Source organism: Bos javanicus, chromosome 1 (genome assembly GCF_032452875.1).
Source record: "Bos javanicus breed banteng chromosome 1, ARS-OSU_banteng_1.0, whole genome shotgun sequence".
NCBI lineage: Eukaryota > Metazoa > Chordata > Mammalia > Artiodactyla > Bovidae > Bos > Bos javanicus.
The window spans coordinates 102,328,470-102,353,059 of NC_083868.1; the positions used below are offsets into that span (position 1 = coordinate 102,328,470).

Consider the following 24,590-nt stretch of genomic DNA (forward strand, 5'->3'; position numbering starts at 1 on the left):
GGGGGCAGTAGAGGATGAGATGATTAGAGAGTATCACCGACTTAATGGATCATGAAATTGAGCAACACCAGGGAGATAGTGGAGGACAGAGGAGCCTGGCAGCTACAGTTGTAAAGAGTTGGACACGATTTAGCAACTGATCAACAGCAACAAAAACAAAGTGTTTACTGAACTCAGATTAGATTTTCAGATACATAATGCTAGAATTGTCAAGAACCAGGAAAGGTCTGAGATTTTATCCTACTTCCAAGTTTACAGGTTAGCCTGCCAGTTTCATGACTACTGTGTCTGAGACAAAGGTCTTACTCATGGCAAAGCAAGAAATATGAGCTTCATGTTTCCTTCAGTTTTCATTTGACCTCCAAGTCCCATATAGGTGAGTGATATCAAGTGACCTAGGTGGATACTGTCCATGCAGGAGGTTTGTGTCACAATGAAGAAATGCCAAGTTTTGGGAAACTCAACCTTTTATAATAGACTTTGAGTAAATTATCCACTATTTGCTTTGAAGGGAGAAAAACTGTCAGTACTTAAATATGCAGAAACTTGACTCATGTAAAATTGACTTCCAACATGATAGGAATGTTTTCCGGACCAAAAAAACAACTGAAATTTAATGTCTTCTGTATAAACATGCAAAGGTATTGATAACATGCAAAGGTCTTGTATTTTTAAATGGCTGCCTCACCTAAGACTTATTATTTTTTCTGAGTCTGATATGTGGAAAGAAGTATTATTTTATTCATTAAAGTATATTTTTAAAATGAGCTTTTCTATGAACTTTAAGCAAACAATGCTCAGAAGACCTCCCTTTCCTTCTGTCTTTTCCAGTCCCCCTTTTCTTCCTCCATCAGTACTATGACACATTCCCTGATTCACTTTAGTTTATCAAAGTAGATATCCATTGACAATATCACTACTCCTTCAAACTGCTAAGTCTTCTGTTGTCCATAGAAGAACCAGACCTGTTTTTATCAATCTTGTCCCATTTTACAATGAAAGGTAATTCATATTTTCTATCCATTACCATTTATAACTGAACATCTTCTAAGACCACTTATGTGACATTATCTCCCTCTTGTTCAATGATGTGTCATATCTACCAGGGGTTGTGGGTCCATTCTGTCTCCTATGACTGATGTAAGAATGAATCTCTGATACCAATCACAGGATCTATTTCCACTGTTCAACTCCTGGCTTAGCTATTCAGATTCTAGAGGACTCAGTTCTGTTCCTCTTCTCATGTCCTGTTGTACCTCGTCTCACATGTGCTGACAGCCCCAGCTGGCATGAATAGGTTATTTCTATCTCCTAAAGCCATCCAGATCCATTTCTATCAACACCTTATCTTGTGTTGTGGATAGTTGCTCAGTTGTGTCTGACTCTTTGCAACCTCATGAACTGCAGCTGGCTAGGCTCCTCTGTCCATGGGGATTCTCAGGCAAGAATACTGGAGTGGGTTGCCATGCTCTGCTCCAGTACTCCTCCAATACTTTATATTGATATCAATTAAAGAGGAGAAAAATAATTGCACCTGAGAAGTGAGAGTCTCGTGAAGGATACCAGTTATAAGTTGTGCCTTGAAGAATCCTTGTTATTAAAGAGGACTAGAGAGGCCATTCTGTGTGTGTGTGTGTGTGTGTGGGTATGCGTGTGTAAATGGGTAAAGTAAATAAGATATTTAGGTATACAGTTAACCTTTGAACAACATGGGTTTAAATTACATGAGTCCACTTATATGTGGATATTTTTCAATAGTAAATAGTACAGTACCACTCAGTCCGTGATTGGCTGAATCTGTGGGTGCAGAGGAACTGTGCTTACTTGGATATATGTTGTTCAAGGGTAAACTCTATATACAGGGTAGAATGAAAGTTGTGAAGCTTCTCTTAATCTCATTTAAGTATGTTGGGAAATTATGTTAAACCGTATTTTCATGTTGCTAATAAGATCTACTTATATTTTAATTCAGTGACAGTGAACTGAAATACATATATACATACTTGCTAAGACATGCTAAAATCTTTACACGGAAAGTATAAAGTTGCTATGGAGATTTGAACTTTAGATATTTTGGATATTTTAGGAGACTTCCATAGTAGTACAGCCTTTAACATTTGTGTTCAGAAAAGGCAGATAGCTAAACATAATTAATCCTTCCATGGCAGTATAAGGCTGTTAAACCAAGTGATTTGTATACTGAACATGGAAGCAGATACTTAATTCAGAAATAAGCATATTGTAGGCAGAAGATGGTAAGTATTGCTCAATCCAAGGAGAAGATTTGCAATTTTCTACTAGCTACTCTTTACATTCTTATTAACAACTGCCAATGATAATTAAATTATTTATATATGGAAATATGAAGATAACTTAAGTCATAAGGATTAAAACATGCTACTGAAATAGCTTTATGTTTAATGGTCAATTGCAGAATTATCATGGAAAGTATAAATAAATACATTAATAACCTTAACATAGTTTTAATTATAAATGAGGTCACTTCTGATTTTCTATAGTAGGTGAATCCTTGATATCAAAGATATGCATGATATTTTCTATTAAATATGAAGGGTTTGTGGTTTATATACTTTCCATTCTTGTTAGTCACTCAGTTGTATCTGACTCTCTGTGATCCCATGGACTATATCCCACCAGGCTCCTCTCTCCAGGGAATGCTTCAGGCAAGGATACTGGAGTAGGTAGCCATTCCCTTTTCCAGAGGATCTTTCCAGGCCAGGGATTGAACCTAGATCTTCTGCATTACAGGCAGATTCTTCACTATCTGAGCCAGCAGGGAAGCCAGGAAAATCCTCTTATTTTATTTTCCTAAAACAATTTGTATTCTCCTTAATTGATATTCTTATTTGTGTTCTTTGGACACATACAATAAAACACTTGATACTCTTTAAATGTTGATAAAATTATATTCTTTTTACAGCCGACAGAATTACATGAAGCTCATTGTTGCTGTAGATGATAATCAGATGGCACAAGGATCTCTGTTTTGGGATGATGGAGAGACTATTGGTAAGTCTTCCATTTAGGAGTGTTGGGGGAGTGTGTAATTTCCTCAGTTCTGTCTCACCGCAGCAAAAATTTGAAGCAATGGACAGACCAGTGTTACAGCTTGGTGATATAGCTCAGTTTCATTTGGCAAGCAAAGGAAAATACATCCTTGAATCGTGAGGGTGGGCCGACCAAAAAGAAGTGAAGAGAAGAGAAAAGAAGCCAGAGGCTCCTCTTTTTATACTTTTTTTTTTCTCCTCCCCATGAGCCTGCCCTATGTAAATTGGGCTAGCCAGTAGAGCTGTTTGCTTCACCTGAGGTTCTTACTCTGGTCCTCAGACCTTCCTTTGTTCTATTTTTGCAGGCTTTTTCTTTGTCTTTTAGCCACTGCTATTTTTTGGACTCCTTTTTCCTATTCTAAGTACCTAAAATTCCCCCCTCAAGAGATGGGAAGTGCAAATTCTTTGGGAATAGAGGCCTCCATCGAGGTCTATCTGGCTACTTCCTACTGAGCTGGGATGGTGAGGGGTATTGGGCTTCCTCCTCTTGCTAATCTCAAGCCTCAGAGTCTTTATAGTGGTGTCTATCTAAGGGTGAGTGATATTCCCCATGGTCAGGTGTAGTTTTATATATCCTTATTGAACTGGCACTGCATGTTGTAGCTTATTGACCTGGGCAGAGACAAACTGCGTTACACAATTGATAATACATGGATCAATCACAAGCAGCATCAATATTGTGATAACAGGGATTAGTAGGGGCATTCAGTTCAGTTCAGTCACTCAGTCATGTCTGACTCTGCAATCCCATGAGTCTCAGCACACCAGGCCTCCCTGTCCATCACCAGCTCCCAGAGTTCACTCAAACTTAGGTCCATCAAGTCAGTGTTGCCATCCAGCCATCTCATCCTCTGTCGCCCCCTTTTCCTCCTGCCCCCAATCCCTCCCAGCATCAGAGTCTTTTCCAATGAGTCAACTCTTCGCATGAGGTGGCCAAAGTGCTGGAGTTTCAGCTTTAACATCATCCTTCCAAAGAACACCCAGGGCTGATCTCCTTTAGAATGGACTGGTTGGATCTCCTTGCAATCCAAGGGACTTTCAAGAGTCTTCTCCAACACCACAGTTCAAAAGCAGCAATTATTCAGTGCTCAGCTTTCTGCATTAGCCAGCTCCAAATCCTCCATCACCAGAAGAAGGATCCACAAAGAGAGATTGTAGCCACCCCAAGAACTCTCCAGCTCATTCTTTGAGCTCCTGTAGGATCTGAATGTTTTGTTTTTCTTGAGGACTGTGAGACTTTCTTAAACTTTAGCTGGAGGTATTTACCCAGAAAAAACATATCTCATCCAAGATGGCTCAAGTCCCTCCTTGTTCAGGGATCAGGAGATCTATCTCTTGTCTGTTTTGGAGTACAACCCTTACCAAGCTGTGCTGGCTCTTTAGAGCTATCCTGAGAAATTTTATCCCCAGAAACTTAATTTTTGGCTGTTCATTAGAATGGTACTCATTTGTAGTTCTAAATAGGTATCTGAGATCTCCCAGGGGCTCACAGGTATACTGATTGTCCTCTTCAGTTTTCTTCCATGGCTTGACTTGTGAGTAGTGAATCCGGGAGTCGTATCCTGTTAACTTGACTGCTGTAGGGGTAGAAAGTATTACAGGGAAGGGGCCCTTCCATGTGAGCTGGAGTTGAGCCTTTGGGGACCCATCTTTCCAGATTTTAATTAGGACTTGAGTCCCTGGAGCACATAGTGGTGGTTCTTTAGAATCTTTTGGGTCCTGGTTGACACCCCACAAGTGTATATCTTATTGGAATTGCCCAGTGGCCATGGTATGAGACCGGAGGGTCTGAGCCTCTGGATCTAGGAAGAGGTCATTGACATAAACAAATGGTCTCCCATATAGCATCTCATAAGGACTAAGACCAACCTGTTCCTTAGGGGCAATATGGATGTGGAGGAGAGCTATTGGTAAAGCCTCCTTCCATCCCAGGGAGGTCACCTGGGTTATCTTTTTAATCGCTGATTTTAATAATTGATTGGCTCTTTCTACTTTTCCTGAAGACCGAGTCCTCCAGGCACAATGGAGATAATAAGTAATGCCCAATGCTTTAGAGACCCCTTGGATGACCTTAGAAGAAAATGATGTCCCATTGTCACTTTGTAATGATCTTGGCAGACCAAATCTCAGAATGATTTCATAGAGCAGTTTTTTTTTACCACCTCCTCAGCCTTCTCAGTCTGGGTGGGAAAGCCTTCAGTCCATCCTGTGAATGTATCTGTCATGACTTATAGGTATTTATACCCTTGAGAAACTGGCATCTGGGTGAAGTCCTTCTCCCAGTCCTCTCCTGGGTAGGTACCACATTGTTGGGCAGGCTGGGCCAGCTGGTGTCTTTGGGCTCCTTGAGCGTTGTTTAACTGACAAGTGGGACAAAAGGAGAACACTTGCCTTCTAGTTGTCTGGAGGCTTGTTCCTCTGAAGGACCTTTCTAGTAATCTTTGGAGGGCCTTTTCCCCTAAATGAGTGGTGGCATATAAGGAGTTAACCAACTTCCATTGAAGGTTCCCAGGCAGAAAAAGGAACCCCTCCTTTTGGAACCACCCTCATATGATCTTTGTGAAAGCCCTCACTCTTAGCTTTAAGAGTCTCTCCTTCAGTTTATGAAGGAGTTTCTGGCAAATTAGTCTGTGGATCTAAGGTGGCAACCCCTATTAGGTCATTGTTCTGTAATGCTGCTCTCTTAGCTGCCTGATCGGCTGCTTGTTTCCCTTGTACCACTTCTGTGCTCCCTTTAGAGTGGGAGACTGAAACCTCAATGAGCAGATGGACTGCCTTCAAGAGCCTAAGGATTTGATCACCATATTTCATTGGGAACCCTCAGGTGGTCAAGTGTTCTCTTTCTTTCCAAATAGCAGTGTGTATGTAGCACCACAAAGGCATACTTGGAGTCAGTGTAAATGGCTACTCTTTTTCCTTTTCTCAGCCCTAAAGCTCAGTCAGGGTTATGAGTTCAGCTAATTGGGCCAAAGTAACTGGTGGCAAATGTTTAGCACCTGTGATCTCAAAATTGGAGGCTACTGCATATCCAGTTCTTCTTTTTCCGTCCAAGACAAAGCTGCTTCCGTCAGTGTACATGATTTCCTCAGGATTGGTCAGAAGATTTTCTGACAATCCCTCTTGGGTTTTGTCCAGTGGTCCAAGATTTCTAGGCAAGAGTGAAAGAGAAGAGAGACCTCAGAGGTAGGCAGGAGGGTAGTTGGGTTAAGAACCTCACAAGGGGATATAGTCAGGCCTGGATTTTCCATTAGCACTACTTGATATCTGAGGATCCTTTGATCAGACATCCATAAATGGCCTCTCCCATTCAGGAGTTGTTTCACTTGGTGACTGGTAAAAATAGTTTGACCTCAAAAGAGTGTTTTAAAGCATCTTCTATTAGGACTGCAATAGCTGCAAGATTTCAAAGGCAGGGAAAGATGTCTTTCCAATAAGGGAATAGGACACTCAGGGACCACCAAAAACTGGTGGGAAAATATTTGTCCATCCTAGCAACAAAGAAGTGCTCAGGTGAATCTTTTTGTAATTGCTTTTCCTGTAGCACTCAAAATGGTAAAAGTTTGGGAGGAGAAGGCTCCAGAGTAGGAGGTCAGGACAGACTAGGTAGCCCCTGTGTCAACCAAGGAATTCTCGGACCTACCTGCCATATCCCATTGCACCCTTGGTTCCAGCCCTGTGATGGTTATCTGTGACATGTGGGCTGGCTGAAGTGGGCTGCTTCAGTCCTGTTGAACCATCATAAGGGAAGGCTTGGCGCTTGACTTTGAGGCTCTTGTGTCCCAAGGACAGAGTGCCACCTAATGCCCCAACTGATGGCATTTGTAGCAAGCCATTTTAGGAAACTTGTCATGGTTTGGACACTTTGGCCCAATGTCCCACTTGTCTATAATTGAGGTATTTGCCCCCTGCCTTGTCCTTTAAGGGCTGGGTGTTTGCCATAGGGCTTCCCTGGAGGGCAGTCAGCACCTGGGCATGCCTTGTCTCTTTCCTTTTCTCCCTTTCCTGGGCCTTGGCTCCTCCCTTTCCTGTTCTCTGTTATAAAAGGTATGGTGGCTGTCTGGACCTTCTCATCTAAAGAGGTAGCAGGGTCCTGTAGCTGTTATAACTTTATCCTGATGTCTAATGCACATTGGGACAGGAATTTGTCCTTTAAAATCACCTGTCCCTCTTAAGAATCTAAGTCCAGATTGGTAAACTTTGGAAGGCCTCTTTTAGCCTTTCCAGAAAGGAAATGGTGTTCTTATTGGGCTCTTGAGTAATCAGGCATAGCTGATTACTTTTTGCTGGGCTGCTTTTAGTCCTGTCTTTACACAGATCAGAAAATAATCCCTTTCTCAGATGTTCTTAGGGTTATTATAATTCCCATATTACATATTATTATAATTCCAATTAGGACCTGATGAGGGGACCGCAGTTTCCCCCACTGGGTATTTATCGCTTGACCTGTGAAGCCCCCTAGCATACCTTCATGCTTCCTTTAATACCCCAGCATACTCAGGGTCAGAAAAAGTTTGACTAAATATGACCATGATGTCCTTTGACGTTAAATCAAGGGCTAAGGTAATGTGTTGCAATGTATCTGTATATTTGCCTGGGTCATCTGTATAGCTTCCCAGGCCTGGTTTGATCTATCTTAGTTCTCAGAGGGAGAAGGGCTTATGGACCCGGGTTGGTCTGAATTCTCCTCCAGTTTCAACTAAGTGACGTACTCAAGTTGGTTTTTGTGGAGGGGGTGATCCTGGATATGGGGGCACTTTTGAATACAAGGAAGGAGCACCAGGCAACTCGGGAGCCATGGGAAGTAAGCCTTCATGGGGGCGGCAGGCAGGGGGGGAGGGGCGGGATTCCTTCTCTTGGTTGTCTGTGCCTAACACCATTTGCCTAGTCAGCTCACTTTCAGGTATACAATCCCATACTTAAGACAGAGTTCCTTCATATCACTTAGTCAGGAGAAAATTTGGACAGGGTATCTATGTCCATTTCTCTTGTCTTTTGCAGAATAAGTCTAGCTGCAGGATCATATTGTAATTTAAACTTCCATACTCAGGCAAGAGTTCCTTATCCCTGAGGACACCATGGCCAGGCAATGGCACAAAGAATTTTAAGCAACTTCTCCTTAAGGTTAGAGGATTGAACAGCTTCTGGTTATCTCAAGGGTGCATCTCAAGGGTGTCTGTTAGGAAGTGGATTGGTTATTTCCTACCTGAAAAAAGATAGTGATGACAGGGAGGGGAAAAAAAAAAAAAGAGTAGGCCTCCTTCTATTTTTACGGGTGGACTTCCTTAGGGGTGAATCTTTCTGAAATGTATCCTACCAAGTTCTCTTGCAACCTGAGAGCCAGGCTTCTCCAGGTCAGGGTGCAGATCCCCAGACCGGCTGAGACATGACAGCCTCCTGAAGATCAAATCCCCAGGCAGGTCGAGGCATGTCAGCCTCCCAAAAATTGGGTCCCTGGGCAGGTCGAGATATGTCAACCTCCTGGAACCCCTGGATTGGCAGATCTCTGAGCAGATTGAGGTGTGACAACCTCCCAGGGACCAGATCCCTAGGCAGGTTGAGGCAGATCAACCTCCTGGGATCCCAGGCTGGAGTTGGGCGTCCCCAAGGTATCCAGCATGACTACTGCTGCTTAGGATTAAGGGGTTGTAATCTTAAATCATTGCCGGTTTCTCCACCACAGATGGGAATAGATACCATGATGTAAAGCAATACAAAGCTATGGCCTGAAACTGGGAACCTGGGGAAATAGCCATAAGCCTTATCCTGTTATTGCTCTGAGGGAATGTAAGGCACTGATTTCTTCCTCTAGTCCTCCATAAGAGCAGTTTAGGATGTTTCCAGTGGTAAATATTTCATTGTCATAGACCCACTTTAGGTAATAATAAGTAATGACAAAGGATTGGGTTATCTGGTCCTGTTAGGGGCATTAAGAATATTTTAATCATAAGCAGGGTGGAGCAATGCCTACAAGAGAACAGAGTTCTGGTTGTAGGAGTTAGTAAGTGGCTTAAGAACAAATTGGTAAGAAGCAACAGAACAGATGTTCCATAAAAGTGGAGAGGAGATTTGATCTGAGGGTACATTTATAAATTTAAGAGAAGGATGATAAGGGTTTGGGCCCAAATGGCCTGCAGGGCTAACTCACCAAGTGGCAAACATTATCCATGGAAGCCCAATTGCCCTTAAAGGGATGCCACCAACAGACAGACTTCTAGCAGGCATTGTGTGCCTGTCACCAGCCCTAGTGAGTTCACTGAGAATACCGTTGTTGCACATGTTGTACGAAACATGGAAGATGAAGGCTGGAATATCTAGAGAGATTGGATATTATACAGTATTTCCCTCCCAAGGGCAAGCTATTTTCTGGTTTTCCCTCCAGGAGATTATAGAGGCAACACTGTGGGCCCTGATAGGGCTTAGGAAAAGAGCATGAAACAGGAGCTAAGGGAGCAGGGCACAACCTTTGAAAGAATGACATAGCCCAAGGTCTAACATAAACTGATTAAAATCAAATGGGTCCAAGATGACACACAAGTCAACTGATTAAAATCAAATGGGCCCAAGATGACACACAAGTCAAATTTATCAAATTTAACTAAACCTTGCCTCTCAATCTGAAAGCTAAATGACACACACAGAGGCATCATGACTGTTCCAAGGCATTCCCCAATTGTTGGAATGATCCTCCTACTCATTAGCATATGAAATCACCCAGCTCACAAAAACTAACCACACCACATTCCATGGCCACAGCACTGGAACTTGCCCTCTGTGGCCTGTGCTCCTCTCTAAATCCAAACAAATCCACCTCTTACCTATCACTGTGTCTCTCACTGACGTTTTTGCAATGACATCAAGAGCCTGAGCTTCATTAGGTCCTAAGACCAGGCACTGTACATTTTGGCTAGGGTCAAGTCCCAGTCAGATGCAACTGACTGACTAAGCATAGCACAGTCCCTGCCACGTAGATTTGAGTCCCAATCTTAGGTAATCAGTTTCAAACACAACCTTCAGTAATTGAAAAATGATGACCTGTCCAATATTTTGTAAACAGTTGCATAGATGGAGAGAGGAGATGAAGACAAGGAGGAAAAAAGAGTGGGAAAATCGTGCCAAGGAATCGCCTTCATAACCTGCTGGAAAATCTGCTAAATACCTGACCTGTGCTCACAGTTTTAATTGGCCTGATCCTTGGCACAAAGCAGGTTAAGGACAAAGAACCCCCGCTTGCTTGGGCAACAGCTACTAAGTAGCCCCTGCCAGAGTCCCTCAATTGCACACACTGCTGCTCGCCTGTTTGCAAGGGGTTCAAAGAAACAAGAAATGAGAGATTATAAAGGAATTAAGTGTGGTGACCCAAGGACAAAAGAGCATATAAAACCAAGGAGGATCTTGGAATGCAGGAATGGAAAAACCAGACCCTTATCATCCTTCCTTTCCCCATGTTGTAACTATTAACAAATTTCAGGTCCTCCTGAGCATTATAACCTGTCTCCCTTCCTACCCCATTCAGTTCAGTCGCTCAGTCATGTCCGACTATTTGCGATCCCATGAATCGCAGCACGAAGGGCCTCCCTGTTCATCACCAACTCCCGGAATTCACTCAAACTCATGTACATTGAGTCGGTGGTGCCATCCAACCATCTCATCCTCTGTCGTCCCCTTCTCCTCCTGTCCCCAATCCCTCCCAGCATAAGGGTCTTTTCCAATGAGTCAACTCTTCACATGAGGTGGCCAAAGTATTGGAGTTTCAGCTTTAGCATCAGTCCTTCCAATGAACACCCAGGACTGATCTCCTTTAAGATGGACTGGTTGGATCTCCTTGCAGTCCAAGGGACTCTCAAGAGTCTTCTCCAACACCACAGTTCAAGCATCACTTCTTCGGTGCTCAGCTTTCTTCACAGTCCAACTCTTACATCGATACATGACCACTGGAAAAACCATAGCCTTGACTAGACGGACCTTTGTTGGCAAAGTAATATCTCTGCTTTTCAATATGCTATCTAGATTGGTCATAACTTTCCTTCCAAGAAGTAAGCGTCTTTTAATTTCATGCCTGCAGTCACCATCTGCAGTGATTTTGAAGCCCCAAAAAATAAAGTCTGACACTGTTTCCACTGTTTCCCCATCTATTTCCCTTGAAGTGACAGAACCAGATGCCATGATCTTCGTTTTCTCAATGTTGAGCTTTAAGCCAACTTTTTCATTCTCCTCTCTCACTTTCATCAACAGGCTGTTTAGGTCCTCTTCACTTTCTGCCATAAGGGTGGTGTCATCTGCATATCTGAGGTTATTGATATTTCTCCCGGCAATCTTGATTCCAGCTTGTGCTTCATCCAGCCCAGCACTTCTCATGATGTACTCTGCATATAAGTTAAATAAGCAGTGTGACAATATACAGCCTTGAAGTACTCCTTTTCCTATTTGGAACCAGTCTGTTGTTCCATGTCCAGTTCTACCTGTTGCTTCCTGACCTGCATATAGGTTTCTCAAGAGGCAGGTCAAGTAGTCTGATATTTCCATCTCTTTAAGAATTTTCTACAGTTTATGGTGATCCACATGGTCAAAGGCTTTGGCATAGTCAGTAAAGTAGAAATAGATGTTTTTCTGGAACTCTTTTGCTTTTTCAATGATCCAGCGGATGTTGGCAATTTGATCTCTGGTTCCTCTGCCTTTTCTAAAACCAGCTTGAACATCTCGAAGTTCACGGTTCACATTATCGCTGAAGCCTGCTTGGAGAATTTTGAGCATTACTTTACTAGCATTTGAGATGAGTGCAATGAGTGCAGTAGTTTAAGCATTTTTGTCATTGCCTTTCTTTGGGATTGGTATGAAAACTGACCTTTTCCAGTCCTGTGGCCGCTGCTGAGTTTTCCAAATTTGCTGGCATATTGAGTGCAACACTTTCACAGCATCATCTTTCAGAATTTGGAATAGCTCAACTGGAATTCCATCACCTCCACTAGCTTTATTTGTAATGATGCTTTCTAAGGCCCACTTGACTTCACATTCCAGGATGTCTGGCTCTAGGTCAGTGATCACACCATTGTGATTATCTGGGTCATGAAGCTCTTTTTTGTAGTTTTTCTGTGTATTCTTGCCACCTCTTCTTAATATCTTCTGCTTCTGTTAGGTCCATACCACTTCTGTCCTTTATCAAGCCCATCTTTGCATGAAATATTCCCTTGGTATCTCTAATTGTCTTGAAGAGATCTCTAGTCTTTTCCATTCTGTTGTTTTCCTCTATTTCTTTGCATTGATCACTGAGGAAGGCTTTCTTATCTCTCCTTGTTATTCTATGTAACTCTGCATTTAGATGCTTATATCTTTCCTTTTCTCCTTTGCTTTTCACTTCTCTTCTTTTCAGAGCTCTTTGTAAGGCCTCCTCAGACAGCCATTTTGCTTTTTTGCATTTCTTTTCCATGGGGATGGTCTTAATCCCTGTCTCCTGTACAATGTCATGAACGTCCATCCATAGTTCATCAGGCACTCTGTCTATCAGATCTAGTCCCTTAAATATATTTCTAACTTCCACTGTATAATAATAAGGGATTTGATTTAGGTCATACCTAAATGGTCTAGTGGTTTTCCCTACTGTCTTCAATTTAAGTCTGAATTTGGCAGTAAGAGGTTCATGGTCTGAGCCACAGTCAGCTCCTAGTCTTGTTTTTGCTGACTGTATAGAGCTTCTCCATCTTTTGCTGGAAAGAATATAATCAGTCTGATTTTGGTGTTGATCATCCGGTGATGTCCATGTGTAGAGTCTTCTCTTGTATTGGAAGAGGGTTTTGCTTTGACCAGTGCATTCTCTTGGCAAAACGCTATTAGCCTTTGCCCTGCTTCATTCTGTATTCCAAGACCAAATTTGCCTGTTACTCCAGGTGTTTCTTGACTTCCTACTTTTGCATTCCAGTCCCCTATAATGAAAAGGACATCTTTTTTGGGATGTTAGTTCTAAAAGGTCTTGTAGGTCTTCATAGAACCATTCAACTTCAGCTTTTTCAGTGTTACTGGTTGAGGCATAGGCTTGGATTACTGTGATATTTAATGGTTTGCCTTGGAAACGAACAGAGATCATTCTGTCATTTTTGAGATTGCATCCAAATACTGCATTTTGGACTCTTTTATTGACCATGATGGCTACTCCACTACCACATAGGGAGAAGATATTTGCCTTACTCTTCCCTACCCCCACCCAGTATATGTGCCTCATCCAATCAGCAAATTACCCACAAAACCCCTATCCAACTCTTTGTACCATGGGTATAAAAGTGGACTAAGGACCCCTGTTCAATGTTGATTCTCCCTTGTGCTGGCCCACTCTTCTAATAGTGTCTTCCACTGTAATAAACTTTATTTGCCTCTCATTCTGCCTCATGTCTGGAAATTCTTTTCCAACCCACACCCAGGCCACAACATTAAGATTTTGTTAGCCATATGTCACCCCAGCCATAGGATTGAGGACATCCTACCTTAACCCCTTAACAGGGTCTTTTGAAATCTGAGACTGAGCCATGTGAGCTTTCTACCAAGTTTGTTTTTGCTGTCCTGGTTTCCAGCTCACTGGGCATCCTGTCAGTTCCACTGTGCTGGGTTTTCTTTGCATTCAGCTTCCACCATGGGAGCTTTCACCAAGTTGGGCTTCTGCTGTGCTTGGTCTCTGCCTCATGAGGGCCAGGCTGACGTTGTTTCATCCAGGTTAAATCCAAGAAACAGCACCAGATATGTCAGGGGAGTGTGTAATTTCCTTTGTTCTGACTTACCGCAGCAACAATTTGAAGTGACGGATGGACCAGTGTTACAGCTCAGTATTATGTCAGTTACAGCTCAGTTTTACTTGGCAAGCAAAGGAAAATACATCCTCAAAGTGTGAGGCAGGATGTGAGGACAGGCTGACCCAAAAGAAGTGAAGAGAAGAGAAGCCAGAGGCTCAATTTTGGCTCCTCTTTTTATGTTTTTTTTTGTTTTTTTTTGTTTTTTCTCCTACCCCTGAGCCTACCCTATGTAAATTGTGCTAACCAGGAGGGCTGTTTGCTTCACCTGAGGTTCTTACTCCAGTCCTCAGACCTTCCTTTGACCTATTTTTGTGGGCTTTTTCCTTTTTTTGTCTTTTAGCCATTGCTATTTTGGACTCCTTTTTCCTACTCTAACTACTTAGTGAGTGAAGTCGCTCAGTCGTGTCTGTCTCCTCCGGACGGAGGAGCCTGGTGGGCTGCAGTCCATGGGGTCGCTAAGAGTCAGACACGACTGAGCGACTTCACTCACTAAGTAGTTAGAGTAGGAAAAAGGAGTCCAAAATAGCAATGACTACTCAACAGGAGATTAAATATAACTGATAACATACATATTATCTCACATTATTTTTTGGTTACCTATTATTGTGCTTTGGAAGCTGAGTACAAAAAAAGCCAATAATGTGATTGAGAGCTAAAATAGTTTAATAAATATTTGAGTCAACTTAAAAATAGACTTACAAATATTTAAAGATGTTCTTCTTATCCTAAATATATGTAATCCCTATGGTCAACCTCTAGATAACAAAGAGATTTTTGTGGACAGGGATGGTATACTGATCATCTTTGTATTCCCAGAATTAGCCAGTTCTGTTTGCATAATAGACATTCAGTATGTGTGCGGTCAGCTGAGTTGAAAAGCCACTTTCCCATGTGCACATATTGATGCATAATGATGCCTTTAAAACATGAGATAGTTCAGAAACAAATTTAAACTTAGTCTGTATGCTTTATGGCTATAGCTTTTGCTTTTTTTTCTTTTTTAATATTTTACAGTTTTTTACATGAAAAGTTTGAGGATTTAAATTTAAATCTTTGTTTACTCCATGGCTATTCCTCAAAATCAGACTTAACTGCTAAACTTTTAGCAGTGTGTGCTCTGCTTCCTGAGAAGTTTGTAAAGAATGGATATTCTAAGGCCATCCAAATTCCATTAAGTTAAGGAAAGGCCCAGAAATCTGCCTTTGAGTCAGTGCCCCCAGGTTATTATTTCAGTGTTAAATAAACACTGTTAGAGGATTAGCAATGTCAGCTCCCTAAGATGGGGATCTAAGTATTCTCTTGACACGGCTCTTAGTCATAGCAACTAACATCTGTGTGGAGCTGTAGGACAGTTTACTACAATTTAAATACATTATCCATAGATGAGAGATTTTTCATTAATAGCAAAGACATCTTTCTTTCATCTTTTCAGGTTAATCATAGTTAATATTCTACAACCATAAGAAATAGGAATCTATTAGTAAGTAATCTATATCAGAAAGTGATATAAGAATCATATGGTAATAAGCAAGCCTCAAAATAAATAAATAAATAAATAAGCTCTTCCTAGTATTTTGTGAATTAGAAAGTGACTGAACTGCTATTAGTTAAATAAAATCTTGTTTTCAGAGCCCTGAACTTCATTAACACATTAACTGAGGGTCTACAAAGTTTATAGCCTTTCTTCCTCACTAGGAGGCACTTTGAATTTGCCTACAATTCTCCAGGGGTATAAAGTTGAGTTATGCATAATTTGCATGCTTGTCTTGGGATATTTGAATCTCACTCTCTAGCAAATTTAGATAATTCATTTTAACAGTAGGGAGACAAGGCTTCTCTTAGTTTTTTTTTTTTTTTTTTTTAATACAGCTATTTCTATCAAGCTAAGATATAGATGAAAGAACTTAGTAAAACCTTTACTCTGTTGAAGTTTCATGGCAGATTTTTCTTTTGTTTTATCACTGAAAAGTGAGCAGAATTCATATATTTCTCTATGTTCTCTTTATACAAACATACAAAGTTGTTCTGACCCATTCTATCTACTAGTTTGGTTATATTTCACAATCTCAGTATATTTGTTATAAGTAATTATAAAGGTTTCAGCAAATCCTCTGAAATTTCTTAAATGAATAGCAACAACAATACATAGCAAATGCTTGGAATCTTTGGATTTATTAGATCAGAATCTCTGAAGAAATTTTCTCTTACAACAAGCTTGCCAACCTATCCAATAAACTAGATATCTAAATAAAATTTTCTTTTAAGTATATTTAAATTTTAAGGAATACTATTGAAACTGTAAAAATGTGTTTTGGGAGGCTCCAATTCTTTATGTTTCAGGGCAGAAAGAATTAAGCAAGAGGATTCTCAATAAGATGCAAGAATTGGGCTCTTGTGAGGTTTATAAGCAAGTGGGCAAGAGGATGTTGCACTGAGAACTTAGTGGGCTACTGTTTTATAATCAAAGGAGAGGTGGGGAGGGAGAAAAGACCACCTTCTTCCTCATTCTTGAGTAGACATCAAGCTTCCAACATCAGCTCCTCCTCCACATCAGGCAAGGGAGGGAGTTTTCTTGTTCCTACATGGTCAAATGGGGACTGTCATGGCACAGTGGAAATGAGCAAAAAGGGGGTAACATACTAAAATATAGTAAATTATCTCAGGTTTCAGTGTAATGTCATCTTTTCCTTATATTTTTGTTTTTAGTGTGTGCATAAAAGCTGGTCCTAGGATTCATTAACTTACTGATCTTACTGAGCAGGGTGTGGGTTTCACTCCACTATTGTTTTATTCTTTTGGACCATGTCTCATGCTTGCATTGTATGGTTTTGTTGCTAAGCAAGCCTGCTTGATTTTGTAGTTAAGCAAATCTATTTTCCTGAGTGATCATTAGGTTACAAGATTTTCTTTCTTCTTCTTCTTTTTTTTTTTTTTAACTTAAAATTCCCTAGTGGAATTAACTATTTAATCATCTATCTGGTCCCTTTCCTCTGTCCCAATCACTTTTATTTGTAGACATGTATATTTCTCAAAAAACAAAAATAAGATAAAGCAAAATAAACTTATTTTGAAATGTGGGTATATTAAGTAAATTTTGACTGTTCTAGCTAATAAGGTTGTAGTTTAGTAAAATATTAATTTGTCCTACTCATCTTAGTGAAATAGACATATGTCTACCTTGAAGTAAGATCATACGTGGTATCTTTCTCTTATTCATTAAAAACAAAAAAAAACTGTTCATATGCTCTTAATAGCTGTCACTTTTGCTTTCTTTCATCTCATAGATCTGTACTTAAAAATTGCTCTTAAAAACTTGTTATACTTATGTATTTTAAAATTAGTCTAATTTTTTGGCCTCAAATGTGTTATTAAATCATATATGAATTAATCTATTTATAGAGAAAAAGTTTACAGAGAATATAATTTAATTTTTTATAAACAAAATTATTATCCAATTAAGCATTTTATTCTTCAGAGAATTAATGAATACAATGCTGGCATGGTAATAGAAGAAGGAATTAAAATTTGTTACTTTTTCAATGTTATCCTAATAATTGTTTTCATCATGCCTTTGACTCTACTTTTGATTTTCTGTCTTACATGTTTGTGTGGTTTTACATATGAACACAATCATAGAAATCAGAGAAAACCGGAGATAAGTTCAGACTTGATATTAATTAGTTGTTTCATTTTGAGCTATTTATTTAATTTCTCTGGGACTCATTTCTCTCTTCTATACAGTAGGAAAAATAATAATACATTTCTTACAGCATAGTGATAAAGTAGTTAGAATTTGACAGATACTAAATAAATTTTAGCTCTAAGATTACATTTTTAATTGATTTTCAGTATGGCAAGATTTGGAGAAGGCAATGGCACCCTACTCCAGCACTCTTGCCTGGAAAATCCCATGGACAGAGGAGCCTGGTAGGCTGCAGTCCATGGGGTCGCTAGGAGTCGGACACGACTGAGCGACTTCCCTTTCACTTTTCACTTTCATTTCATGCATTGGAGAAGGAGGTGGCAACCCACTCCAGTATTCTTGCCTGGAGGATCCCAGAGATCGCGGAGCCTGGTGGGCTGCCGTCTATGGGGTCGCACAGAGTCGGACACGACTGAAGCGACTTAGCATGGCAAGATTATACCTAATTTAAAGTGATGATTATAAAGCCTATGTTTTATCCATTTGATTTCAATTTTCCTGTTAATAATCTCTAACAATGAATATTTTTCTCAAATGACACTAAGATAAGTTGCCATCATATTCTTTTTCCTTTATATTGTTATTCTCAGCCATCAAGATGGCCAGGAAGTGTCGCTGATTATCACACCTAATTCTGTTTATTCTTATACTTCTTCCACCCTCCTAGAGAAGTGTTTAGATCTGTGTCTCCCCTAGAGTTACTCTCCCACACACAAACACACACACATCAATCTGCCTATCCATGTAGGACTCTGTCTACATGGATACATGACTTATTCTTCATATTTCAGTGCTCCTCAGAATGTGTTTGAATGATACATAAACTTAGACAGAATAAGATATACATTGATGGTATTTGGTATCCTTTGTACTGTGAAAGAAAAGAAAAATATGCTAGTATTTACTACAGATTATTTTTTGGAAATATAAATACATCACTCTTTTTTTCCCATAGACACCTATGAAAGAGACCTATATTCCTTGGTACAATTTAATTTAAATAAGGTATGTATTCATTACGGATCATTTATATGCAATTGTGTTAAATAATATTTGAAGTTTTATGCCATGTTTTGTATTTACATACTATGTATGTTATATAATATACCTCTTTTAAATATATGAATAAACAATCTGTATACTATGAAATATTGATATAGTTTGGTTAACAAATATATGCTTTTTAAATATTTAATGGGACTTCCCTGGTGGCTCAGTGGTAAAGAATCCACCTGCCAATGGTTCAATACCTGGGTTGGGAAGATTCCCCTGGAGGAGGGCATGGCAACCCACTCCAGTATTCTTGCCTGGGAAATCACATGGACAGAGGAGCTTGGCAGGCTAAAGTCCATAAGGTCGCAAAGAGTTGGACATGACTTACCAACTAAACAACAACAACAAAAGATTTAATTGCTCTTGCTAGATGAAAGGTTCAAATGATTTCTTTTTCTTTGTCTTCATAGACCATCTTGACGAGCACTATACTGAAAAATGGTTACATAAACAGAAATGAAATGAGGCTTGGATATATCCACATATGGGGGAAAGAAAAGATGCGTGTTAGTGAGGTTACTCTCACACACGACGGAAATAAAGAGTCTGTTAATTTTACTGAAGACCCAAACCTGGAGGTAACTGACAGAAGAAAATGTGTCTTTTTAAAAGGAACTATTCAAAATACCTGTGTGAACCTCTTACATTTCTTAGATCTAAAAAACAAACAAACAAACAAAAAAACACAACCTATTACTGTCCTTATTTATTTATTTTCATTAAACTTTCATACATATTTCTATATTATCATCCTTGGTAACTTGTCATAGAAATCAACCTAGTGGAATCTATTTTATAATTGTTCTGACATAATCAAAGCAAAATTAACATTAAACCTCTAAATTATTTTCATCCCTTTACGATAAAGTGCCTCAAAACCTAATAGTTTTCTAAAACAAAATGCTCACATTTGAACATTTAATATGTCTTGGATAAATTATACTTGAAAGCCCTTTCAAAATGAATAGAATTATCAATTAACATCTATGAATAATATGGCATACAGTACAAGGATATGATTCAAACATTAAATAAGGACTCAGGATTCTTATGTTAAAGTCCCTTTGCTGCTAGTAATGAGCTTTTTATTTTGATTAAATAATTTCAGTGCTTTTTTTTCTTTCCTATTAAATAAGAATATGCAAGTAAACAATCTCTTAAACTTTTTCATCCTAAATTCTACAAAAATAGATTTTAAAGAACATATATTTTAGAATCCATGAACTGTTTTGTTTGATCCAAGTTCAAGGCTACATCTAAACTGCTAAAACGTTAAGTGTGTGTACACATACCTGTTTTGTGTTTAAAGCTGAATGAAAACAACTGGCTTTTTAATCAACTGACCACTTCAGTGAACATAATTTACAAAACAGCTAGTTGTTTGGCTGACTACAACTGAAAAAGAAAATAATTGTGTCTTGGACACAATTTTAGGTTTTCATAATTTTACAAGTTGTGAGAGTTGAACAGCACCTGAAAAGTCATTTCATTCTGTTGAAATTTAGCATCTATCCTATTATTACTGCTATTCTATAGGCAATCAGAATTTCCCCTTTCATCTATATCTGAGTCTTAATTACTACCTTGACATTAAATTTCTTTAAACTCTATAGAGTTTGAGAAATTAGAGTTTTATGTATTTTGTGTCCCTCTATGGTAGAATAAAAGTTGATAACTTAGCACCTCACCCTCATTTTTTTCTTCTTAAATTTTTACTGGTTTATAAAATTCTATAGTATGGGAATCAGTGGTTTAGTCCAGCAGTCTTATATGACAGTCTAGGAAACTGGGCTTGAAAGGGAAAATTAATTCCCCAAGAATAAACAGTCAATAATTATCCATCATAGTCAGAAATCAGCTTTTCTTTTAATAACCCAGTTTTCAATGAGATTAAAGAATGATGGTTTCCCTTATTTATTTTCTTGTTCTTTCTTGTTCTTGTTCATTGTTCTACAATGGTGAAAAATAAAGCTCACAACTTTTACTGTAAAACTAAATACAGTCAGTTAAGCAATGTCAAATAAGGTATTTTAACATATGAAGTATTATTTCAAGTTAATTTTGACCAAATACTTGGCATTTAAAAAAATCACTATTTATAAAGAAAAGTTCATTCCACTGCTTTCAAATATTCACAAAGAATTTTAAATATTAAGAATATTTTTTAATATTTTATAATCTCAATGATTCTAAAAGAAGATGTTAAGTTTACCAAAAAATGGAGCAATCCCTTCTAAGTACATTTAAATAAAACAAATATTTATGAACACCTTCTGTTTTATAAGGTTTTATAGATATATGGGAAAAGGAAGGAGTGATCAATTTCTTTCTCTATCTTGGTGACCCTTGCCCATGGGTGTAGGAATTACATACAAAAGATGATTTAATTGCTGTATCAGTGCAATTTTAAAAATATTTACCTAGCAACGATTACGCCTAGTTGCCATCTATGCAGCTATCAAGAGCTATGAGATGCATGGGTTTGTTCTTCATGTTTGAAATAAAAGAATTTTCTTAGGTTTTTGTATAAGATGGATCAGTTTCAAATCTAGCTGTTAGATACTAAGAACATTATTTACTTGTTATGTTTTAAACTCTTCTACTATAATGTGTGGGAAATTCTAAGGTGCTCTAATAAAGAATAAATTGTATAATGTCCCTACGTGCATACTTGGTATTTGGTTAGCAGTAAAGGAATGCTCATAATCTTCTTCTTCTCTTACATATTTGATGATTGAATCCAACTTTCTGAGCTAAAGGCACTGAGAGTCATGTGAGTGTATCAGAGCAATGGAAAAGTCTAGTGAATTCATTATATTACAGATGATTATTTAAGTACAGCTGCTTCATTAGTCACCTCCCTACTTAGTCCCTATATGGGCTGATAGAGATTCTCTCCAGTGAAAGAAAGTAACATACATGCAATGAAATCATTGGCAATAAATTCAGCATAAAGCCCTTTGAGACCGATGCAAAAGGAAGCATATTACTAAAATCTAAATTCTGTGTGTAGATGACTGGATAATATTTGAGGGCAGAAAGCATAGAGGTATATGTAATGCAATTATAATTGAGTATTTATGAGTCATAGAGAAAGAGAAAAGTTGTAGAAATAACCGGTAAATAGTTTCTGATTGTGTTTTGACAGCTATTCGCCCTCTTTGAGACTTATTTTCATCATCTGTATAATGGGTGGTTGGGCTGGAAGTACTACTGAAATGGTTGCAAACTCTCTGAAGTAAAAATTCATCAAAATAGGAAAGAAAAACAAGCTATAATGTGTTTACTTATAAAGTATTTATTTATGGAATTAGTTTTTGTTGGAAAAAACCCACAGTTCTGATTAAACAATTAATTACCATTTTTGGTTTTTTTTCTTTTTTAAGATATTAGACATTGATCTAACAGGGAATAATGTTACGCTAGATGAACCAATAGAAGTCAACTGGTCATGAAGATCACCATCAGTCCGAGTTGTCAAAGAGAAATTAACATCTGGATTTAAGCTTCATCACCATACTTATAGTTTACCCTCTTCACTTGTTTCTTATATTGTGTAAAATATGATTTTAATAACATCTATCTAAAGTTATTGCAGAGTGTTCATCAATATTAATATTAATTATATACTATTAACATGGCCTAGATTCAATTTTTAAATATATTTAGTAGAATTTAATGGTTCTAGTTGCTTTTACTAAGTATCAGCTGAAACTGTAATCTAATTACTAAATACATGTGTGTGTAACTAAGATATAGTTAAAACAGGTGATTTTTAAATTAAGCAAAAATTTTGTAATTTTATATGACATTTTCTTCAATGTTTAGTAGACTTAAGTTACGCACCACCAATTGTCATCAGATTTAATTATTTCTTATTCTGTACATTTAATTAGAAAACAAAAAATAAAATGTATTTAAATATAAATAATGTACATTTTTCTTTATTTTCCAAAAGGAAATTGTCTTAATTTGGGTTGCTGTAAGAATTTACCATAGATTGTGTGGCTTAAACAATAAAAATGTATTTCCCACAGTTCTGGGAAGTTTGAGATCAAGGCACCAGCAGATCTGGTGTCTGGTGAGGGCCCTCTTTCTGCTTTGCAGACAGTCAGTTTCTCCTTGTGTCCCCACATAGCAGAAAGCAAAGAGAAAAGATCTGAGCTCTCTGACATCTCTTCTTATAGGACACTATTTCCATTCATGAGGGCTCCACCCATATGACTGTATATGTCCCAAAGTTGTCATCTCTAGATACCAATTTGTCAGAAATTAGGGGTTCAACATATGAATTTGGGGAAGGGGGACACAAGCTTCAGGCCAGGGCAGAAATCCAGATTTCTTCCTCTAGCTTTCCTTTATGGATAGGAGAAAAAAACATTACTATCTATTTATTTAATTAGCTGAATAAATTACCTTAGCTCATTCATTCTGGTTGAATGACTAAGTCATGATTTAAAATAATATTCATTGGTATTTTTTTTTCCTTTCTTTTTTAAAATTTTTTTAAAATTTTATTTTATTTTTAAACTTTACAATATTATACTGGTTTTGCCAAATATCGAAATGAATCTGCCACAGGTATACATGTGTTCCCCATCCTGAACCCTCCTCCCTCCTCCCTCCCCATACCATCCCTCTGGGCCACTATGGAGAACAGTGTGGAGATTCCTTAAAAAACTGGAAATAGAACTGCCTTATGATCCAGCAATCCCACTGCTGGGCATACACACTGAGGAAACCAGAAGGGAAAGAGACACGTGTACCCCAATGTTCATCGCAGCACTGTTTATAATAGCCAGGACATGGAAGCAACCTAGATGTCCATCAGCAGATGAATGGATAAGAAAGCTATGGTACATATACACAATGGAGTATTACTCAGCCATTAAAAAGAATTCATGTGAATCAGTTCTAATGAGATGGATGAAACTGGAGCCTGTTATACAGAGTGAAGTAAGCCAGAAAGAAAAACACCAATACAGTATACTAACACATATATATGAAATTTAGAAAGATGGTAACGATAACCCTGTATACGAGACAGCAAAAGAGACACTGATGTATAGAAGTCTTATGGACTCTGTGGGAGAGGGAGAGGGTGGGAAGATTTGGGAGAATGGCATTGAAACATATATACTATCATGTATGAAACGAGTTGCCAGTCCAGGTTCGATGCACAATACTGGATGCTTGGGGCTGGTGCACTGGGACAATCATTGGTATTTTTTAACATTTAAGTTTCTTTGAATCTACTCAACCAACTAATATCTGGAACAATATATAATTTTTCCTAATTAAAAAAATTTGAATGTTGTTATAATTGAAATATTCAAGAGAATTCATAACTCAGAAGAGCTCAGTCACATTCTCAGTTGTGTTAACTCTTTTCAACCCCATGGATGGTGGCCCACCAGGCTCCTCTGTCCATGGAATTTTTCAGTCAGTACTAGAGTGGGTTGCCATTTCCTATTCCAGGAGATCTTCCCGACCCAGGAATTGAATCCACATCTCTTGTGTCTCCTGCATTGGCAGGTGGATTCTTTACCACTGAGCCACTAAGGAAGCCCCCATGTTACACTTGATCTTAGCCAAAAGGCTCAGAATACAAAGATGCCATAATGATAATGATGGCTATAATCCAAAACACAAGAAATATGTGTTGGAGAGGATGTTTATAAAAGGAAACTTTGATAGACTGTTGGTTGGTGGGTGATAAATTAGAAAAAAGTACATACATATGATTTTGAATAAATGTAAAGAAAGTGGCTTTTTTATCACATAGATTTGGGAAAGTCATTCTAGGTGAGAAGAAATACAAGATTAAGGGAGGAGCAAGCTAACTGGCACCAAGATCTCTGCAGGGAACAAAATATCCTTATATACTTAGTCTAACTGAAGTTAATATTTTTATTAACTTACATCAAAGGTGTGAGAGCAACTGCACATTACATACAGAGGACGCTCCCTGGGAGATCTTCTGGTTCAACT

General features: G+C 38.5%; 1 protein-coding gene across 2 annotated transcripts in view; it reads left to right on the forward strand.

Annotated features, from left to right (window-relative positions):
* Positions 1 to 22,522, forward strand: part of SI (sucrase-isomaltase) — a 118,798-nt gene extending 96,276 nt beyond the window's left edge. For both annotated transcript variants that reach the window (XM_061416911.1, XM_061416920.1), the window contains 4 exons: positions 2,942 to 3,030; positions 18,502 to 18,551; positions 19,010 to 19,177; positions 21,986 to 22,522. In XM_061416911.1, coding sequence (XP_061272895.1) covers positions 2,942 to 3,030; positions 18,502 to 18,551; positions 19,010 to 19,177; positions 21,986 to 22,054 — 376 coding nt within the window. In that variant the 3' untranslated portion in view covers positions 22,055 to 22,522. The remainder of the gene's footprint in view (positions 1 to 2,941; positions 3,031 to 18,501; positions 18,552 to 19,009; positions 19,178 to 21,985) is intronic.
* Positions 22,523 to 24,590: the final 2,068 nt, after the last annotated feature.